The 19,171-nt window shown below is 39.7% G+C and overlaps 1 protein-coding gene across 11 annotated transcripts in view; it reads right to left on the bottom strand.

The window, feature by feature from the left end:
* Positions 1-4,799: 4,799 nt before the first annotated feature.
* Positions 4,800-19,171, bottom strand: part of trol (terribly reduced optic lobes) — a 67,535-nt gene continuing 53,163 nt past the window's right edge. For all 11 annotated transcript variants that reach the window (XM_065223070.1, XM_065223081.1, XM_065223072.1 and 8 more), the window contains 8 exons: positions 18,783-18,937; positions 18,438-18,713; positions 17,454-18,376; positions 16,894-17,054; positions 16,579-16,832; positions 15,794-16,502; positions 15,574-15,724; positions 4,800-5,699 (listed from right to left, as the gene is read on the bottom strand). In XM_065223070.1, coding sequence (XP_065079142.1) covers positions 5,663-5,699; positions 15,574-15,724; positions 15,794-16,502; positions 16,579-16,832; positions 16,894-17,054; positions 17,454-18,376; positions 18,438-18,713; positions 18,783-18,937 — 2,666 coding nt within the window. In that variant the 3' untranslated portion in view covers positions 4,800-5,662. The remainder of the gene's footprint in view (positions 5,700-15,573; positions 15,725-15,793; positions 16,503-16,578; positions 16,833-16,893; positions 17,055-17,453; positions 18,377-18,437; positions 18,714-18,782; positions 18,938-19,171) is intronic.

Genomic DNA, 19,171 nt, shown 5'->3' with positions numbered 1-19,171 from the left:
CAGCATATCGTCAACGTAAACTAACAAGAACACCATTCCATGGGCAGTTTCCTTCACGTAGAGGCACTGATCTGCCGACGACGCCTTGAATCCCAACTTGGACAGTACTTCGTTCAGTTTCCTGTTCCAGCATCGCGCCGACTGGCGCAGACCATAGATACTTCGCTTCAGCCGACACACAAGCTCCTCCTGTTCTGGTTCCGCAAAGCCCGGTGGTTGGCGCATGAATACTTCTTCATCCAGGGTTCCGTTTAGATAGGCCGTCTTGACGTCAAGGTGTTGAACCATCGCCTTTCGATTAGCGGCCACCGTCAGAAACATCCGTAGGGTAACTTGACGAGTCACCGGTGCGAACACCTGATCGTAGTCAATCCCCATCTGTTGAGAGTAACCCTGAGCTACTACTCTAGCTTTGCACTTAACCACCTCGTCTGCTTCGTTCCGTTTGAGTTTGAAAACCCATTTGGAACCTACTAGTTTGCGCCCCTTCGGTAATGGTACTAGGTCCCAAGTTCCACTGCGTCGATGAGCGTCTATCTCCTCCTCCATAGCGTTACGCCACTCCGGATGCTCGATGGCTTCTCGATAATTCGCCGGTTCTTCGAAAGCACACGTCGCTGTACCAACGACGAAGTCCTGGAAGCGCTTCGGAACAGCTCCCTGATTCTGTCTCTTCGACCGTCGAACTCCATCGGAGGCTTCTTCATCCTGGCTGGCAGTATCGTAATCGTTTGAAATTTCACCTTCGTCGCTCTCGTCTGGCTCCTCCTCGATCGGAAGCAGCTTGATCTCGTCCTCGGCTTCGTGCTCACTAGCACCGCTGGATTCATCCGGAAATGAAACTGGAAACTCTGCTGATGACGATCCGTTTCCGAGTTCAATGAAACGTGCGTCCCGGCTAATGGTTATGGAATCCGTCTCACGGTTCACAAAACGATAGCCCTTATGTTCCATCGAGTAACCCACGAAGTACAGCTTCTGCGCTTTGACGTCTAGCTTACTTCTCTTGCTTTCCGGAATATGGACATAGGCTTCGCTACCGAACACCTTCAGATGGCCAATATCTGGTTTTCTACCCCACCACAGCTCGTAGGGAGTTTTCACCACAGATCTGGACGGCAAACGATTCTGCAGGTACGTGGCGGTTAGGATAGCTTCACCCCAGTACCGTTTCTCAAGCCCGGAATCAGCGAGCATGCACGTTGCCATCTCGTTGAGCGACCGATTCTTGCGCTCTGCTACGCCGTTGGATTGTGGGGAATAAGGAGTGGTGAACTGAGGCTGGATCCCTTCAGCCTTGTAGAACTTCCTCAGGTCCTTGTTGTCGAACTCGCCCCCACCGTCCGAACGGATCACACGCGGCTTGCGTCCGAAAATATTTTCCGTCCAACGCACGAAATCAATGATGTTCTGCGTCGCTTCCCACTTATGCTTCATCAGGACCGTCACGGTAAAACGGCTATAATCATCGATGAGGTTCATCACGTAACGATTTCCGCTCGGCGTTGTCGTCTTCATCGGCCCGCATAGGTCCGTGTGGATGACATCCAGGACCTGGGTCGACTTCCTCTCGATGACAGCTGGGAACGGCGCCCTAGCGGCCTTCCCTTCCAAACAACATTCACAAATCAATCTTAGACCGCAATCACTCACCTTTATTCCGGTGGCAAGATTCTCCTTGACCAGGCGCTCTGCAGCCGCCCAATCGCGGTGGCCTAGACGCCGGTGCCACAGATGCTGGCAATTGGGCTTGTGTTGACCTACCGTTGCCTGCATCGAACATTCAGCCTGACGAAGATGGTACAGACCACCGTAACGAACGCCCGTCGCTACGACAGTTCCACTCGAGTCCACGATTCGGCAACCCTTGTTGTTAAAACACACCTCCAAATTCTTGTGCGCCAGCTTTTCTACCGAAATCAAGCTGGTCGACAAGCCAGGAACGTATTTCACTTCACTCATGTCGATTTTAATCGGCTCTTCGTTGCCATCAATCCCGCACAAAACACCACTACCTTCGCCAAGAATCTGAGTTTTCTTCCCGTCGGCAAGGGTAATCCACCCTCCGACAAACTCTTTCACCGAACCGAAAAACGATTTATCGTTTGTCATGTGCGCACTGGCACCACTGTCGATAATCCACGATCGACTCTTCGTGTCATTCACGGTGAAAGCAATTCCCTTATTGTCACTGTGGACCACTTTTGCCTTCGCATTTTCACCCTTCTTCGGAAGGTCTTCTTCTTCTTTCTTCGAAGCTTGCAGCTTCCTGCAATTCCGCCGGAGATGGCCAACCTTCTTACAGAAGTGGCAAATCCGGGTCTCCCTTCCCGGGTTACTTTCAGCAGACCGCATCGCCTTTTCCACTTTTCGCGCACCGTTTTCTCGCTCTAGCCGTCGGTGGTAATCGTCCATCAATTTTGATTTCACTACATCCAACGTGATGTCATCACCAGACCGGCTGTCAAGAGCAGTCACTAGTCCGTCGAACGAGAGAGGAAGGCTCCGAAGGAGCAAGCAAATTTTCGTTTCCGAATCGAGCGTCGTTCCGGCAGCGTCCAAACGATCGAACAACTCGTCGATCTCGACCAAATGTTGTTCCAAATCGCCACGTTCCGGCAGATTAGTGGAACACAACTTTTTCAACAACGAAACGCGCACTGAACGGGAGGTCTTCTGGTGATATGTTTTCAACGCGGTAAACACATCGTGAGCGTGAACACTATTTTTCACCAGCGGCAGCTGGCTGTCCTCGAGCAGCAGCACCAGCGTCGCTTTCGCTTTTCTGTCGGACGCTTTCCAAACCGCAGTACGGTTCGCTTCAGCGGGTAATTCACTCGCGACGACGTCCCAGAGATCTTCCCGGCACAACAAGTTTTCCACACGCACTTTCCACGTAGCCCAATTCGTCCCGTTGAGCTTGGGAATCGTAAATTTCGCGTCGGTCATGTCGAGAACACGTTTTTCTTCGACTCACTCGCGCAACAAAATGGCTTCCGTCCGAACACGAATCTTTCACGCTATTATTTTCTGCTCCTCGCACACGCGGCGGCAAACAAAAGCACCGATCCGAAACCGGCTAAACTTTTCACGAAAATTTTTCACACCGATCCCGCTGGGCCCATAACCTGACGGCAAAGTCTGGGTTATCGAGGTGGAAAACAGCGTATGGGATTCGGAGTGAACACAGCAGAAAAACAAACACGCGAGTAAACTACGAGAATCGATTTATTTCACTAAAAGGCAAATACAACTTGTCGCGGGAAGCGCTTAGTTTAGAATGAAAAGAAGCGAAACGGTTTGACGTTCTCTTCCTCTTGCGGTCGGAACCGGTTGGCGCAATGTATGTAGAACACGCGGTAATGCGCTACTGCTAGGGTAGGGGTGTGTGTAGTGGTACCCGATGCACCCTTCCACACAGACTACAGAGTTATAACACGTTATAGCGCTATCTTGATGGTGGTTTCTGTGTTGTAATTATTTGACAACCGTTATAACATGTTATAACTCTCCAGTCTGGACAGCGTTTTATGCCTTGCAGGGTTGCTTCCACTCACTTGCTATAAAACTATGGTTATCAAAATTATGAGATCATTAGATGATATAATTATATGTTGTACTTGTAACTAACAAGAAAAGGGTGTAAAGGATATGTTTGACTCAAAAAACCTGTCAATTTCGCTTTCAGAGCGTCACAATCGACAATCTTATGATTCGCGAGCGTTCACTCTGAGTGAGCGCTCACGAATCGTTAAATCGCTGATTGTGACGCACTGAAAGCAATATTGACAGGTTTTATGTGGCAAACACATACTTCATGACTTCTTCTTGTAACTTACAAATACCAATTATCATTATAGCATCTAATGTTTTCATAATCCGGAAACACATTTTTTATAGCAAGTGAGTGGAAGTAACCCTGATGCCTTGTTCAGACTGGAGACTTATAACATGTTATAACGGTTGTCAAATAATTGCAACACAGAAACCACCATCAAGATAGCGGTATAACATGTTATAACTCTGTAATCTGAACGTACTATTACCTTAAAATTACTATATCTTTTGATTCATAATTAGGTAATCAAAACGTGTGTTTTTTAAAGCTCTTAAAGTGTTCTGAGGAACAGTTTTCTCGAAATACAAAGCAAAAAAGGTTATGGTCAAAAAACTGTTTTTTCATGAATCACCCTAACCTTCCAGTTGTTTCAGTTCGTATAATGCGTAGATAAAAATTTGACGTCTTCGACAAAGTTATTTGATTTTGCATCCTCTACAACTTTGAAGAAGTAAAAAAATTCCCAAAAATTTCCCTGAAGAGTTAGATTTTTGAAGTCACCCTAAAACCAAACCACCCTAATGACTGATCCAACAACTCTTTCGAAGACATCAAAACGCGAAAACCAGTAGATTGTGCAGAAAACCCAATTTTCATGTATTTTTCCGCTCTGGACCACTGTGCACTGTTATTAAGCAATTTCGATTTGCACCTGAAACTAGACTATTGGGTGTGGACCGGCGCCGTTAAAATGACGAATATTTGTAGGAGGAAGAGCCTGCGTTCTGCCGGATGAAGATCAGACTGTTCCAATAAAGTTAGCAAATTAACAAGAGAGTGAATCGCGGATAGCTGTGAATAAAAAAGAGCTCCAGTCCCATCAAGTGAACCAACCTAGCTAGTTGGGGCGCTTCTATAAGCCCCGTACCCTTCAGTTTGGTCAGCTAAAAATTCTTAGAATATGAGAAACCCAGCAATGCATGGAATGTGATATAATGATAAAAATACATTTCTGGACTCCTTACGTTTGTTTTCTTTCCTTCTTTTTAATTGAAGTCGATAGTACATCTTTTATACATTGGTTCTTATGTTCGTTATTGTCTTAGTACGAAACAAAACAAATATACAAGTAACATTAGACAAAGCTTTTCGAATTAAACTTTTTTTTTATAGAAGACATATTTTTGTTCGAAAGATTTTTCATGTTCACTAAATCGTAAATGAACGGGTGCAGTGTTAGCTCAATGAACACATGTTAGAGATTTTACTTAATTGTTACAATAATTATCAATCTAGGGATTTTCATGTCAACAGTTGAATGCTTTCGTTTTCAGAGCACTGGAAGCGTGTAGTTACTTTTGTTTTAATTACTCTTTAGAACAAACATATTATTTCTGACAGAAATGGCTGTAACAAATGCACTGGGAAATTGTTGTATTCGTTAGGTCAGTCATATGAGTCGTGGCAGTATAAAAAAGAACTTATCAAGAAGATGAACAAAAAAGGCAGTGTCTTTTAGACCGTAAGCAAAATATGTTTTGATCGAATATCTGGTGCGCATAATTTCTAAACAGTAGATATCGTTTGTTTATTCGTTTTGTTGATTCATTCATAAATACTATCGTTATTTGGCACATATTCGTTTTGATTGGATAATCAAGGGAAACTCTAAATTAACAGACCAACCAAAAGAAGGGGTCTTCGTCCTACAGTAAGGGGCTGATGGCGCGTAAAATGACCGGAACATATTCCAAACGTCCACGTGTGTATTTCGAATTTGCGTTGATTCAAATGACGTAGGTATATCATTACAGTTATCGTGGAAGTTCATTCGTATCGCAGATTGTGACTACATGTAGTTCGGTTTGTAACCCTGTATAGAACTTAAACAACGGGCGGCTCAGGGCCTAGATCTACATGGCTGTAAAATAAGACAACAGTGATGTTATTCAATATATACATATATTTATATAAAACATGATCTGAAATGAAATTGCTTTCTAAAAATAAGCGTTAGTAGGGTATTCTTAGAATTTGTTAGTTTTGGGTTACTAAATTTAAACCTGTTGTTGTATGAATAATACCATTAATTGTACGGTCTTTGTATTCCACTTTCATACTAACATTAAATTTTTAGAAGGATAAAACCAACGTGTGAATTAATAACGGATTCATTAAGATATACGATATGTCTTCGATGCATTTTTTATACATTTTCATACAGCTAACGAGTATGATATAACGATATCTTTTCGTAAATTTTCTAAAATAATTATCCCACTGCGTAACCGTTATTCATAGGTGCAGTGAAAAATGTATATATTTTGATCTATTTTCGAAGCAATACTGGACGTTTCCCATATATTCATCATTGTTTAGTTGTAAGTGCTTTACATAGCACTTTTTTTTTAAGTTCCTTGCTCTAATTTGCACTAAAATACTGCTTCGTTTAGTGTAATAAGTCTTACTTGTTTTCGGCGGTATGTACAATTTGTATTTTTTTATCTAGAAATCACTATCTACATTTTAGTGAGCAATATGCATTGATATTGTTGGGACTAAATTGAATATTGCTGCCTAAACTTTGAAAAGCTTCATAACTGTTCACCGAGAATAGAATTGAATGTAACTAGCATAAGCATAAGCCACTTGCTTAGAGATGAATTGAGATAGGCTTTGTTATTGTAAGGTCGTGGATAAATAATATGTACAGGTGGAGGTTCTTCCACTTTATCAAACTCAAAACCACCAAATATATCATCTTCTTCATCAAATTCTGGATACAACATTGAAGGACTTATCCATTTGGGGCTTTATATTGATGCAATAATATAATTATAATTTGATAAATATTACCGTAATTTCCATTGATTAGCATGAATGTAAAGTAGTATATTGTTAAGAATGAAACAGTCGTTTTGTTAGGTTTGTTAATAGTTTTGTTGCTTGTTATGTGGATTGTAAAAAATAATGAAAGACTAAATTGCTTAGGGCAGCAGTCATATATAATGTTCACAGCCGGACATGTTTCTAGACAGTATCAAATAAAAAAAAAATTTCTGCACAATTCTATATCGAGCAGAAAACCTGAGATATCGTCACTTTAAATACAGGCACTCTAAAAAAATATCTTCACATGTCTTCACCGCCACTTTTTGACTTGATAAATGAGGGCGGGTGGAGTGTGTTTCGATATCTATTAATTTTTAAATAAAGGTGGTAGGAAAGGCGAATACCTTCTCTCCCAGAATTCAATTATTTAGTGTTATGTCTATGATCTCGCAAGCTTTTCAAAGTCTCGGTATTTTAAACTTTGTTGTCTTAAATAATCATAGCATTTTTTCATAGCCTTTATAGGCCATTCTGCGATTTCGTATGCTTTTTCTGCTGAACGGGAATTGGAGAGCATCTAGGCAAGTGTGTGCATTGTTCTTTAATGTTATAAATCAGCAATTCAATAGAAAAAATTTATAGCTAGTCTCAGAATTTCTCGAAAATTCGTATAGTTCTTCTTTATAAAAAAATATCAGACTCATATTTTTTATTCCAGCATTATGGTGACCATTTCCGTGTTAGGGTAGTCCGAAAAATATTTTGATTGATATTAATGACGTAATAAAAAATATGAGTCTAATATTTCTTGATAAGGTAGAACTATACCAATTTTCACGCAATTCTAAGACTCATTATAACTTTTGTCTATGGAATTGCTGAAATAATATGCTTGCTTGTATAGTCAAAAGCATAGACAGAACACAAAAAAAAAGTTAAAAAAATCATTGCATCTTTCATTTGCTGCAGTATTCACTGCGGAGCATGAAAGGAGTTGCAGTTAACATTCAGTTTAATAGGAGAAATGGCTCTTATATTGGCCTATGGATCGAAGATTGGGACCATCGCTAAAAAATCTGCTATTTATCAATTTTATCTTGATGAAGTCGTCAGGACGGTACTAATGGATATTTTTGGTCGCTATTGAAAATTTAGTCGATTGCTGAATTTATGTATGGGCTTAAATTAGGGGCATTTAGGCCGACATTACGTCCCTACATCTTTTGGTTGCGTGCAGGGATTACAAGTGATTTTTTCTGATATTATTCTGATATGAACATGCTACAATGTTTTATGTTTGATATTTCGATTTTTGGACTTGACCTTCTTCAGGGGATATAGCGTTGAATCATCTTTCGTTCAGAACAAACAAGTTTACGATCTAAAACAAAAACTAGCCCTGATATGATCCCAACCAGCCAATGGCTGATAGTCTCTCTAATAAAGAAAACTAACTAACTAGACTGAAGAGCCAACATAAAATGACCAATTATTCAAGATCATTAAACTTCCTCGAAAGTAATTGGAACTGCCCTAAAGATCTCTGAACTTCAATAATGTTCTCTAGACTTGTCTGGATTTCTCAGAACTTTTTAAAAGTTTCCGCGATTTTCCTGACAATTATTGAACTGTCCTGAAGTTTAATGATCTATCTTGAAGCTCCGAAATTTTCTATACTTCCTTGAAGCTCGTGGAACTTCAACAAAATCTCTAAACTTCCCTGAAGTTCTCTAAATTTTAAATGAGTTCTGGAATGTTTTCTTAGGTTCCCTTATTTTTAAAATAGTCCTCGGAATTTATTTAAAGTTCCAATGATTACTTGGAATACCCTGAGAATTTACAGAAATTTTTAAAACACACAACTTTTTGAAACATAAGGCAATTCATTAATGGTAATGTTCTGAAGTTCTCTGATCTTCCTCGAAATACTAAAGTTTTGGAACTTCTTGAAGGTGCTGCTACTGTCCTAAGGTACTTGAAATTTACTTGAAGTTCTTGGAATTTTCCTGAAGAACCCATGATTTTCCCGATTAAACTGCCCTGAATTCTCAGAAATGCCCGGACTTACGTAACATCCCTTTCTAAAGACCCTGAAGTTTTGCCAACTTCAGTAATGCTCCTACAATATTTTCCAGAAGTAAATGTAACTGACCTGAAGATCTTTGATCTTCACTGAAGTTCATGGACATTTCCTGAAATCTATGGAACTACCATGAAGCTGTCGGAATCTACCCTAATGATCTTAAAACTCTCATGTTGTCCTTTTAATTATTGGAATGTCCATGAAATTCTTGAAGGATCCTGCAATTTTCCTGATGTTAATGTAAATGAAGTTTTCAAAATTTTCCAAAACTTCTCAGAACTTCATTTAAGTTCCAGTCATTTTTCAGACGTTGATTGAATTCCCAATTCCTTTGAAGTTTTTTGGACTTTCTTCTTGAAACATCTGCACTTTTTCTGATTTAAATCGAATGGGCCTAAAGTTTTCAATATTTTCCTGGAGTTTCAGGAACTTTCGGAAGTTTAATGAAGGTTTGGTAAAGTTTCTAAAATTTTCTTGACGCTAGTGAAACTGTCGTGAAGGCAATTCGGTAAAAAATACGAGTCTGATATTTTTACAAGAAAGAACTATACGAATTTTCGAGAAATTCTGAGACTCGCTATAACGTTTTCTATGGAATACTGATTTATAACTCCCCAATGTTCTCGGAACTTTCTTGTTTTGTTTTTTGAATTTCCTGAATCTCTCAGAAATTCTTTTATGTTCCTGTAATTTTCATGAAAGTAGTAAAACTGTCCTAGACAAAACGAATAAAAACCGATGAACGAATACATAAACATTTTTAAATGTTTGGAATATGATTTCTCATGTAATTTTAGCATGCTAAAGTCATACAATTTTTGTTTAATTCGACGGAGCAATATTTCTCCACTTCGAGGACACGCCTAGTCAAAATTGGAATCCTTCCCTTCGGAAATTTAGGTAGGTACCTGTCTTCACCGGAGCATCAGAATATTCATACTTGCTTGTATGTGATGGGTGCTAAAAATGTAGATCCAATTAGCGAAGAAAATGTTTATGTTACATTTTTAGGAGTCATTGATTTCGGGAGCATACAGTGCGTGCCATAAAAATGTTGGATGGATTTTTTTAAATGACCGAACAGGTTTGGGCCGAAGGGTCTTTGATTTCTATGAAACTTCGTTCATGGATATATTAACAAAAGTAAATTTCAAAAAAATCAGGGTGCCAATTTTTCCGGAAAACCTTAGTTAAAGTTTTCCGATTTTCTTGGATACCACCAACTTAAAAATATCATAACTTTTGAATCAAGCATCGTACAGTCAAAGTCAATAAACAAAAATTACTTGAAATTTTGTCAACTATTCATAAAAAATACAATTGGAAACAAATTTCGCATGAAGGTTTTCACTATTAAAGAAAGTCCAAAAGAAAAATTATTGGAAATTATCATCTGTATCATGAATTTTGATCAAACACTTGTTTTCATGTTTGGAAATTTATAAACTTTTTTCGGAGAAAGTTTCAAAATGGTATCTCATACCGTTTTTGAGATATGTCCGAATAACTGATTACCACCGGTCTAGCGCTCTGCTAAAAAAATCAAATTGTTCTTTCTCCACGCTCATCGTCCGTACGGATAGCAGCTTAAATACCTACCTACACATCTATATTATAATACAATCAAATTAAATTATATAAAAATCAAGGGGTCGGCCGAGTTGAAACGTCTAAGTCAAACGATCTGGTCGACATTATGAAACATATCTAAAACGCCGTTAAAAACCGGTTTTAGGTATAGATAGACCTATGTGTTGAAGATATTATACCTGATTTGAATAAAGAGAGTTGCTGAAGCTCGTTGAAGTATACCTTTTGGATATTAACTATTGTTAATATATCTATGAACTCTACCTATGGGCGAAGTTTCATAGAAATCGAAGACCCTTCGGCCCAATTTGTCCAATAATTTAAAAAAATCGTCTGTCGTCAATTTTTTTTTTCCATTAGTCTTTTGGAGCACAGATTATACAGTTTGAATAATAAAAAAACAGCTCGGTTTTCGGGACTGGTTACTCATGGAGCGTGCTACGATTTATTGGAAAAAGCCGAATATGTCATTTAAAAAAAAATAAGCGCTTGTCAACACTACAGTACAAACTTAGTTTATTGACCCTAGCGAATATTTATACATGTTTCATGGAATTCTGAGAGATAAAATCTGAAATCCTTTTATTTTTTCGCTATTTTTGCTTCAAACTGAGGAATATGATCTAAAAGAACTCCAGCCTGGTGGATACGATTAAAGGATCAACTTTTCCGGTTGAAAATGCATTTTTTCAACAGCAGCTTCAAATGATACAGTAATCGTAAACGCATATTCTCTTCCAACAACGGCAACTGGATTATGTACTGAAGATGTTATCGGATACCAACATTGGCAATGCAGTACCTGCAAGGTATTGAGAGCAACCATATACGAGAGGAATTCATCGGGAAAATCCTCGGGTGCTATCACCAAATTGTACAGCAGATCATACCTGAGGATCAACACATGCAACGACCGCCGAATTTCTGCCACAGAACGACTCGGAAATCATCAAACAGGACTTGTACCTTCGATTCCAGGGTCCAAATGAATCTTTCATCAGCTCAGAGTAATTTTCAGTATTCTAAAATGACCAGATTGGAAAAAAATATCTTCAGCTCTTGATCCGTCTGAAAAATGACCCTAGGACCCTAGGAGACAATATCATAGAACACATGATCCTACCATGAAAGTTATCTGGCGGGATTTGCAAAAACAAATTAAATTGCGATTCTCTGCCCTGAGGAACAAAACTTTTGAAAATGATGTTTCGAAATTAGACCCAAGTTCCAAACCCATTTGGAAGCTCATGACATTTAAAAAAAAACCTCAAATGCCTATTCCGCGCTTAAAGCAGGTGGTAAAATTTTGGAAAAAAGCTCAGAAACTTGCTAAGCAATTCGAGAGTTCCCATAATTTCAGTTTGGGTCTTACTAGTCCTATTGAGAATCAGGTTGCTCAGGATTATCTGAATTTCTCGGGATAATATTTTTGGGACTAATTTGGACGAATTAAGATCTATAACTAAAAAAATTCAAAATATGGAAGCTCCAGGTAATGATGGAATTTTATTTATCCTTATCAAAAACTCCCAGAGAGTACCTAGTCATTATTGGTACAATTATTTAACAGATGTTTTCATTTGGTATGGAAAAATGCAAAAGTTGTTTCAATGTTGAAACCGGAAAATCCAGCTGAAGCTTCTAGCTACCGTCCAATAAGTTTGTTTTTTTTTCAATAAGTAAATAGGAAACCTGTTTAAAATACTGAATTACCAAGACAGGAACAATGTAAGAACACTTACACTGATAGGCAAAATAAAGTGCCCACCCCATCATTTTTGAAATTTCTCTCATTTATTTGGTTCAAATTCAAATAAACACACCGTAGTCTGTTTCGATGTCTTACCTTTATTATTCTTTTAAAGTTACACCTATGGAATACTGAAAATATAAAGTTTTACTTGAAGTAAAAGAAAATCAATTTGGATTGAAAAAGAAAACAGTGACAAAAAAAAGTGCCCACTTCAAAAATCGGTATGTTTTCGATAAGTTTCCATCGGAAAACCCCTCGATTGTTTTTGTTTTGAAAGTTTGACATGTATTGAAGCAAACGGGTGGAACTGGTGCATTTGTACACGTGATCGCATTTGAATCAGTTGAAAAAAATGGAGGACGTAGTGATTTCGAAAGCAATTCCCGTGTGTATCCGAAAATTGGTTGTTCGTGATGTGCAAAACGGTGAATCGCACCGGTCTGTCGCTAGGAAGTACAATATCAGCAAAACAGCGGTCGGGAAAATTCTGCAGAAAATGAAATCGTTCGGATCAGTGGTGGATCGCCCTGGCAGAGGCAGGATGCGCAAAACGGATACGAGAACGGACACCAAGATCATGCGTGAAGTGAAGAAGAACCCGAAGGTAACTGTCCGCGAGATCCAGGAGGCTCTTCAGCTAACAGTTTCCAGTCGAACTGTTCGTCGCCGTCTCGTAGCACAGGGGTTGAACAGCAAAGTTGCTCGGAAGCGCCCATTTATCAGCAAGGCAAACAAAGTCAAACGGCTTAAGTTTGCTAAGGAGCATGCTGATAAGCCCCTAGAGTTCTGGAAAACGGTTCTCTGGACGGACGAATCAAAATTCGAACTGTTCAACCGGAAGCGACGGGTTCGTGTGTGGTGTAGATCGGGTGAGGAGCTTCAGGAGCGCCACATACAAGGCACGGTGAAGCATGGAGGAGGAAATGTGATGGTCTGGGGGTGCTTTTCGTGGGGTGGAGTGGGAAGCCTGGTGAAAATCGACGGGATAATGACGGCAGATTCCTACATCGACATCCTGCGGGAAAATCTGGAAGTTTCGCTGATCCAGACGGGCCTTGAGGAGAAATTCGTATTCCAGCAGGACAACGATCCGAAGCATACTGCCAAGAAGACTAAGTCTTTCTTCCGGTCATGTCGAATTAAACCACTGGAATGGCCTCCACAAAGCCCGGACCTCAACCCCATCGAGAATTTGTGGGCGATTCTCGATGCCAGGGTTGACAAAACTGGTGTTACCAATAAAAATAACTATTTTGAAGCCCTGGAGCGCGCCTGGGAAGAACTAGATCCACAGCACCTGAAGAATCTAGTGGAGAGCATGCCGAAGCGCCTGCAGCTGGTCCTGAAGGCCAAAGGAGGACACATTAACTATTAGGCTGGTATTCTTTTACTTTATTTTATGTTTTCTGGAGTTAAAATGCAGTGGGCACTTTTTTTTGTCACTGTTCTTTTTTACACCCATTTTGATTTTTTTTTCTTCGAGTCAGTCTCTTCTTTTTATCTGGTATTCTATAAGTGAAACTTAAAAAGAATATAAAGAATAAGATATAAAAAATACTACAGTGTATTTACTTTAATTTGAACCAAATAAATGAGAGAAATTCAAAAAATGATGGGGTGGGCACTTTATTTTGCCTATCAGTGTAGATATATATCATAACAATTAAGGCTGGCAAGTTACTGTAGTAGTTGGAGCACCTAGGTTAAAATGAAATGTAATTTATTTTGAATTTGAAGCAAATAAAGTGTTAAAAAAATAAAACAATCGCAGAAGTCAGTATAACTTATGGGATACTTGACAGATTGATCACAGATGATCATTGAGATGAAGTTGATCACTTAGTAGTTTAAAATAGTACTTTTGAAACGTTTCCCAAACAACAATCAATGAATTCTACCACTCTAAATGTACAATTTTGCGGAAATGATAAAATATGCAACTTTTGACTGTTCTGAAAAAACCTATCAGAATCAGCATTTATACTGGTGCTGTGCTTGGCGAAATTGCTTATTGTACTTAATTTTTGGTCGCTGAATCCGACTCTGAAATCAGATTTCGTTCAAATCAGTGCTGTAAATTTTCATATCATTCGATTGAAGATGAACCACTACAACCATTCAATCAATTCTGTGTAAACGAATTCTCACATGACCATAATTTGAAGAGCCCCTTTCTCATTCGAAGCTCATTGTCACTGTCAATTGAGTCACTCAGTATCATTTGATATAAGACAGTGAAGTATGGAAGAAATCCAGCAAAATGGTCCCGAACAGACAAGTCGACCCGATGTCGGATCAATGTAAGGCTAATTTAAGGTCGATGTCGACCCAATGTCGTGTTGTTGTCGGGTCAATTTTTAGTTTATGTCGGGTCAATGTCGGGTCAACATCGGGTTGGGGTTTGATAGAAGTCAGGTTGGTGTCGGGTTGGCTTAGCTTTTTCGCCGGAATGTCGACCAGAGCTCCGTTTGTGTGTAGGTTACACTCAATTGAATGATATATAGCGTTTCTCAAATGAGAATGATCCATGCCTTCGTCAAATGACTAAGCAACTGATATCACCCATTCGGAGGAGGTCCCGTTTGATAGCGAATAGCTACTTTTCTCATTTTCATCAAAAATGTTCAAATGATTTTGAGAATTTACAGCACTGGTTCAAATACCTATACGGATTCGTATCATAAAAATGATTTTGTTATGTTTATTGCCTACATTTAGGTGTATTTCAAACTATTTTGCTATATTGAAATTTTAACATCTGATTCTTTGTCAGCAAACACAAAGAGTATAGGTATATGCTAATTTCTGAATATTGCATAAAAATCTACATGATTAATTTCACCCCGGAATTGAAAATATGCATTTTTAATCTAATTCTAAAAAATAAACAAAACATGCAATTGAAAAACTAAATTCATACATTAGAAAAGTATTTGCCAGTTCATAATTGAAAGGTAAATATTTATTTGTGTGTGCCAAAAAATATTCAGTTTTATCGGTAAAAAGTAATCCACTTACGGTGCTTGGTTCATGAATTTTGAGTTTGCATTGTATAGCGGAAATGGCTCTAATGTTGGCCTATGGATCTAAGATTGGGCTATTTATAAATTTTATCTATATGAACGCGTCATTGGGACGGTACTAAAGGATATCGCTATTGAAAATGTAGTTGATTGCTGAATTTATGTATTACATCCATTTCCCCTATGCACGGCAAAAAAAAAACAACTAAAATTTTCTGGGAAAAATTGATCATCCCCAATTTGTTGATTTGTTTTTCTCGTTGGAATAACCATAAACTCTCCCCGTGAGTAAATTTTCATATAGTTCTGAGACGCTTCGGCCTAGAGAACTAGCTGGTTGACTACAGTGTATTTGAAAATTTTACAATTTTTGTTGGCACCTACCACAAACCGTCTTTGATACAAACAATTGTCTTTCATTATTTTTTTTCCTTGTAAATCCACAGAACAAGGCGTAGTTTTCTTAAATTATTCCAATCAATAAATTTACTCAATTTAAACATTTGTTACTTACTCATTACAAATATCAACGTTGACTGTTCGGACCGCGAAGTTCTCCAGCGGTACGCGTCGGTTAGTGTAAGCATTTTCTATCACGTAGACGCAACCGTTGAAACTCTCGTTGAACCGTTCCCCAGTGAAGTGACTTAGATCCGGAGCACCTCCTGCAAAAAATATCACCATGGTTTAATAAGTAAGAGATTCTTAGGGTTCCTGAAATTTAATGCCCATACCGATATAAACATTTCCGGGAAGGTGAATTTCTTGCTTTCCGGTTGGTCGTGTTTCTCCGTGCGCCGAGAATTGATCCACTTCCAGCCTATTTCTGTTGGCTTCACGCGTGATAACGGCAACGTGCTGTTCACCGTCGGCGACGAATACGTCTTCGTTTCGCAACGTAGATTCTTCGCCATCCAGACGCATTCCGAATTCCAGATATCCTTCATGCACCGACAGGGAGATGTAGTCATCTCCCGCAAAATTGTCTCCGTTGCGTTGACCGTACCACAAGAGCATACCATTGCTTTGCTCAGTACTAAACAAGATAGCTAACTTGGTTTCATATTGATCCGCACCGGCGACAATCGCTTTTGGATTCAACTCCAAGAATCCATCGCCACTAAATTTGGACCCGATGTTAGTAACGTATACATGTTCACAGTTCCTTCCTAGGAATCCTGAGTGACAATCGCAAGTGTACAATGAGCCGTCTTGTTTGGTGTGACAGTGGCCTCCATTTTCGCAAGGTCTCTGCGCTAAGCAAATATCTACCACAGTATCGCAGTGTGGACCTCCGTAGCCCGGCTTGCATGGGTCGATTTCGTTATCTTCGTCATTACCGTGGTGGACTCCTCCAGCATGCTGTTGGTGGCCACAATTGTATAGGTTGGCCGAATCTTTAATGTCATCAATCATGTTGATTACATTACCGGATATTTCAAGCTAAAATTGAAGATACAACTCAGGATCAAACAGTTCGTCAGACAATTGGCTCTTAACTTTGACGGTATGTACTTACATCTGCTACGCATCCTTCAAATCCTCTGTTGACTCCCACAGCGCGATTCAGTAGTATTCGTTTGTCGTATCCTCCCACGAAGATATTTGACTTGAGAGCGATGGCAGTTGCTCTTCCGATCTTAGGTTCATTGATCAGCGGCTCTTCATCGACCTGTAGATATGCTAGTCCACCGCGACTACGACCAGCAGACACTTCATGCCAACGGTTCACTTCAATCGGTACGGTTGATTGCAGTATTACTGGTGGTATTTCTGAAAATGGTGTTGGTGTTGGCTTGCGTTGGTGATATTTAAAATAAATAGGTTATCTCACTTCCTGCAACACTGTAGCGAAGTTGTACTTGACCGTCTTTAAGTACAACGGCAATGAAGTCTCCATATGTTTTTTCGTTTTCGGCGGCATACAGCAAGACACCATCTTCTAAGGAATCCGGTTTGATACGGAACTTGGCACTTCGTTTAGTTTGGAATTTGCTGCAAACAATAAAAGAAAATATTATTTATTAATGATTTCAAGTCTCATTTCTTTTTTTTACACAAATTACGAAAGCGTTTTGGTGAATTTATGCCTAACCGGGTTGACAGATAAGCAAAAAATTACATATCCGGAGTGATTTGAAATTTGGGCGTAATTGCATTTGTAAACAAACACGTCAATCGTGGATTTCTCGCTAGTAAAAGATCAATTTCAAAACTAATAACACTATCAGATAGATGAACGATTCCTCTATCATTTGGTGTAGTTTGCTCACGAGATTGAGCTTTTATTCTCAAATCTCAAATCACTCCGGATATGTTAACTTTTCGTGGCATGGTAGGGTGTGTTCAATCAAAACTTATATAAATGTTCTTCTGCCTTCTGGTTGTACTTACTCGTAGGCTGCATAGCTGCCGTCCTTGAATGCCAGTGTAGCGTCTGCGTAATGTTCGGTATACTGGCATCGGTCGCCAGTCTTATGAATTGGGCAATAACATTCGGCGCCAGACTCTGTTTCTTCGCAACGACCTATTCCGCATGTACCTGACATACATTTCTGGCCTTCAATTCTGCAATCTTTGCCGGTGTAGCCTTCCTGGCAGACACAGGAGTACCCAACGGGGCTTTGTGTGTCCAGACAAACTCCAGAATTCATGCACGGATCCTCAGCGCATGGCTCGCATGATGTTGTTCCTTCGCTGGTGATTGCTTCCTGATATAGTTGGATTTCACGACCATTGATAACTAACCTACTGATGCATCCCACAAAGCCTTCCTTAATCTCTACAGCGGTTGATGGTAGGACAGCAAAGTTTGGAACGCCTCCAATGTACAAGTTATCATCTAGATTCAATCCGTGGAACTTCAATCTATCAGGGAAGACGACTGGGCTTTGGTCATCAACGAGCATGAAACCATTATTTCTAACGCGGTTCACCTTAACGGTGTGCCATTGTCCCATGTGGACCGGTTTTTCTGGTTGTAGCGTGACCTGCTGCCCGTTGAAGTCGAATCTAAATTGTGGGAATCCGTTACGCAGTGACAATGAGATATAATCTCCCTTCGGTGGTCGTTGGCCATTGTACAGTATTAGACCGTTTAGCTTTTGTGGTTTGAAGGAGATCTCGAAGTTGAACTTAGAGTAGGTATTTTCAATCTTGTTGAAAGCCATGTAGCTTTTCGGTGATTGTGGGAAGAAAGGAATTGCACCGTTTACGACTAATGTAGTCAGCACATCTACGTTATGGCCATTGTGGCGAGCCGTGCAAATGTATGTACCCGCATCTGCCGCCTGGACATCAGTTAAGGTGAGGATAGGCTGTGAAAAAAAAATCGGATTGATTATAGGATACAATTAACTCTTCCAGACAGACACTCACAATGGTTGTATTTTGATCCGCATTGAACGAGCCTCGATCACGTGACCATTCGAATGATGTCGGATGGATATCTGTATTACATTGCAGCTTCACTGTTGAGCCACGATGGGCATATTCCACTTTAGAAGTTCGCGATGATTCCGGCAGTCTTCCCGGACTGACTTGCAGTTCAAAGTCCGAAATGTATTGCAGTCCCTCATCAGTTCGACAAATACAGGTATACTTTCCGGTATCGGCTTCGGCAACGTTCTGAATGATCAGTCTGTTTCCGTCTTGCTGCAGTTGTAAGGAGGGGAGTTGCTTAATATAATGAAACATTTCAAACGAACGGTAAATAGACAATACCCTAAAGTTGTAAGGTAACGGCGAGCCTCCCATCCTTTCCCACGTAACTGGCACATGAGAACCGGCCGACGAACTACAGTCGACCGTTACGGATTCACCGGGACTCAGATATGACATTGTAGGTTCCAATCGAAGGATTGGTAATGATTGAGGAGCTGAGGGAAATAAATAGCATATAAGAAGTCGTAGATATACAGGAGAGATAATTTTTCCCGGGATAAATTGCTACTTTTTACAGTTAGTCATTTTATTGCAGGTAAATTAAGTATACTGATATCCCAATTTGATTTACATATATTGTTTCTATTAGGTATGGCATTGTCAATAAAGCAGCAAAGTGTACAAGTAATGGTGTTAGTGTGGTTTACTTGATGTCGAAAGATGTGTGT

The sequence above is a fragment of the Ochlerotatus camptorhynchus genome, unplaced genomic scaffold (genome assembly GCF_037179485.1).
Source record: "Ochlerotatus camptorhynchus isolate MF236.1 unplaced genomic scaffold, CSIRO-AGI_Acam_v1.1 ptg000184l, whole genome shotgun sequence".
Taxonomy (NCBI): Eukaryota; Metazoa; Arthropoda; class Insecta; order Diptera; family Culicidae; genus Ochlerotatus; species Ochlerotatus camptorhynchus.
This window is presented reverse-complemented; position numbering and strand designations above follow the sequence as displayed.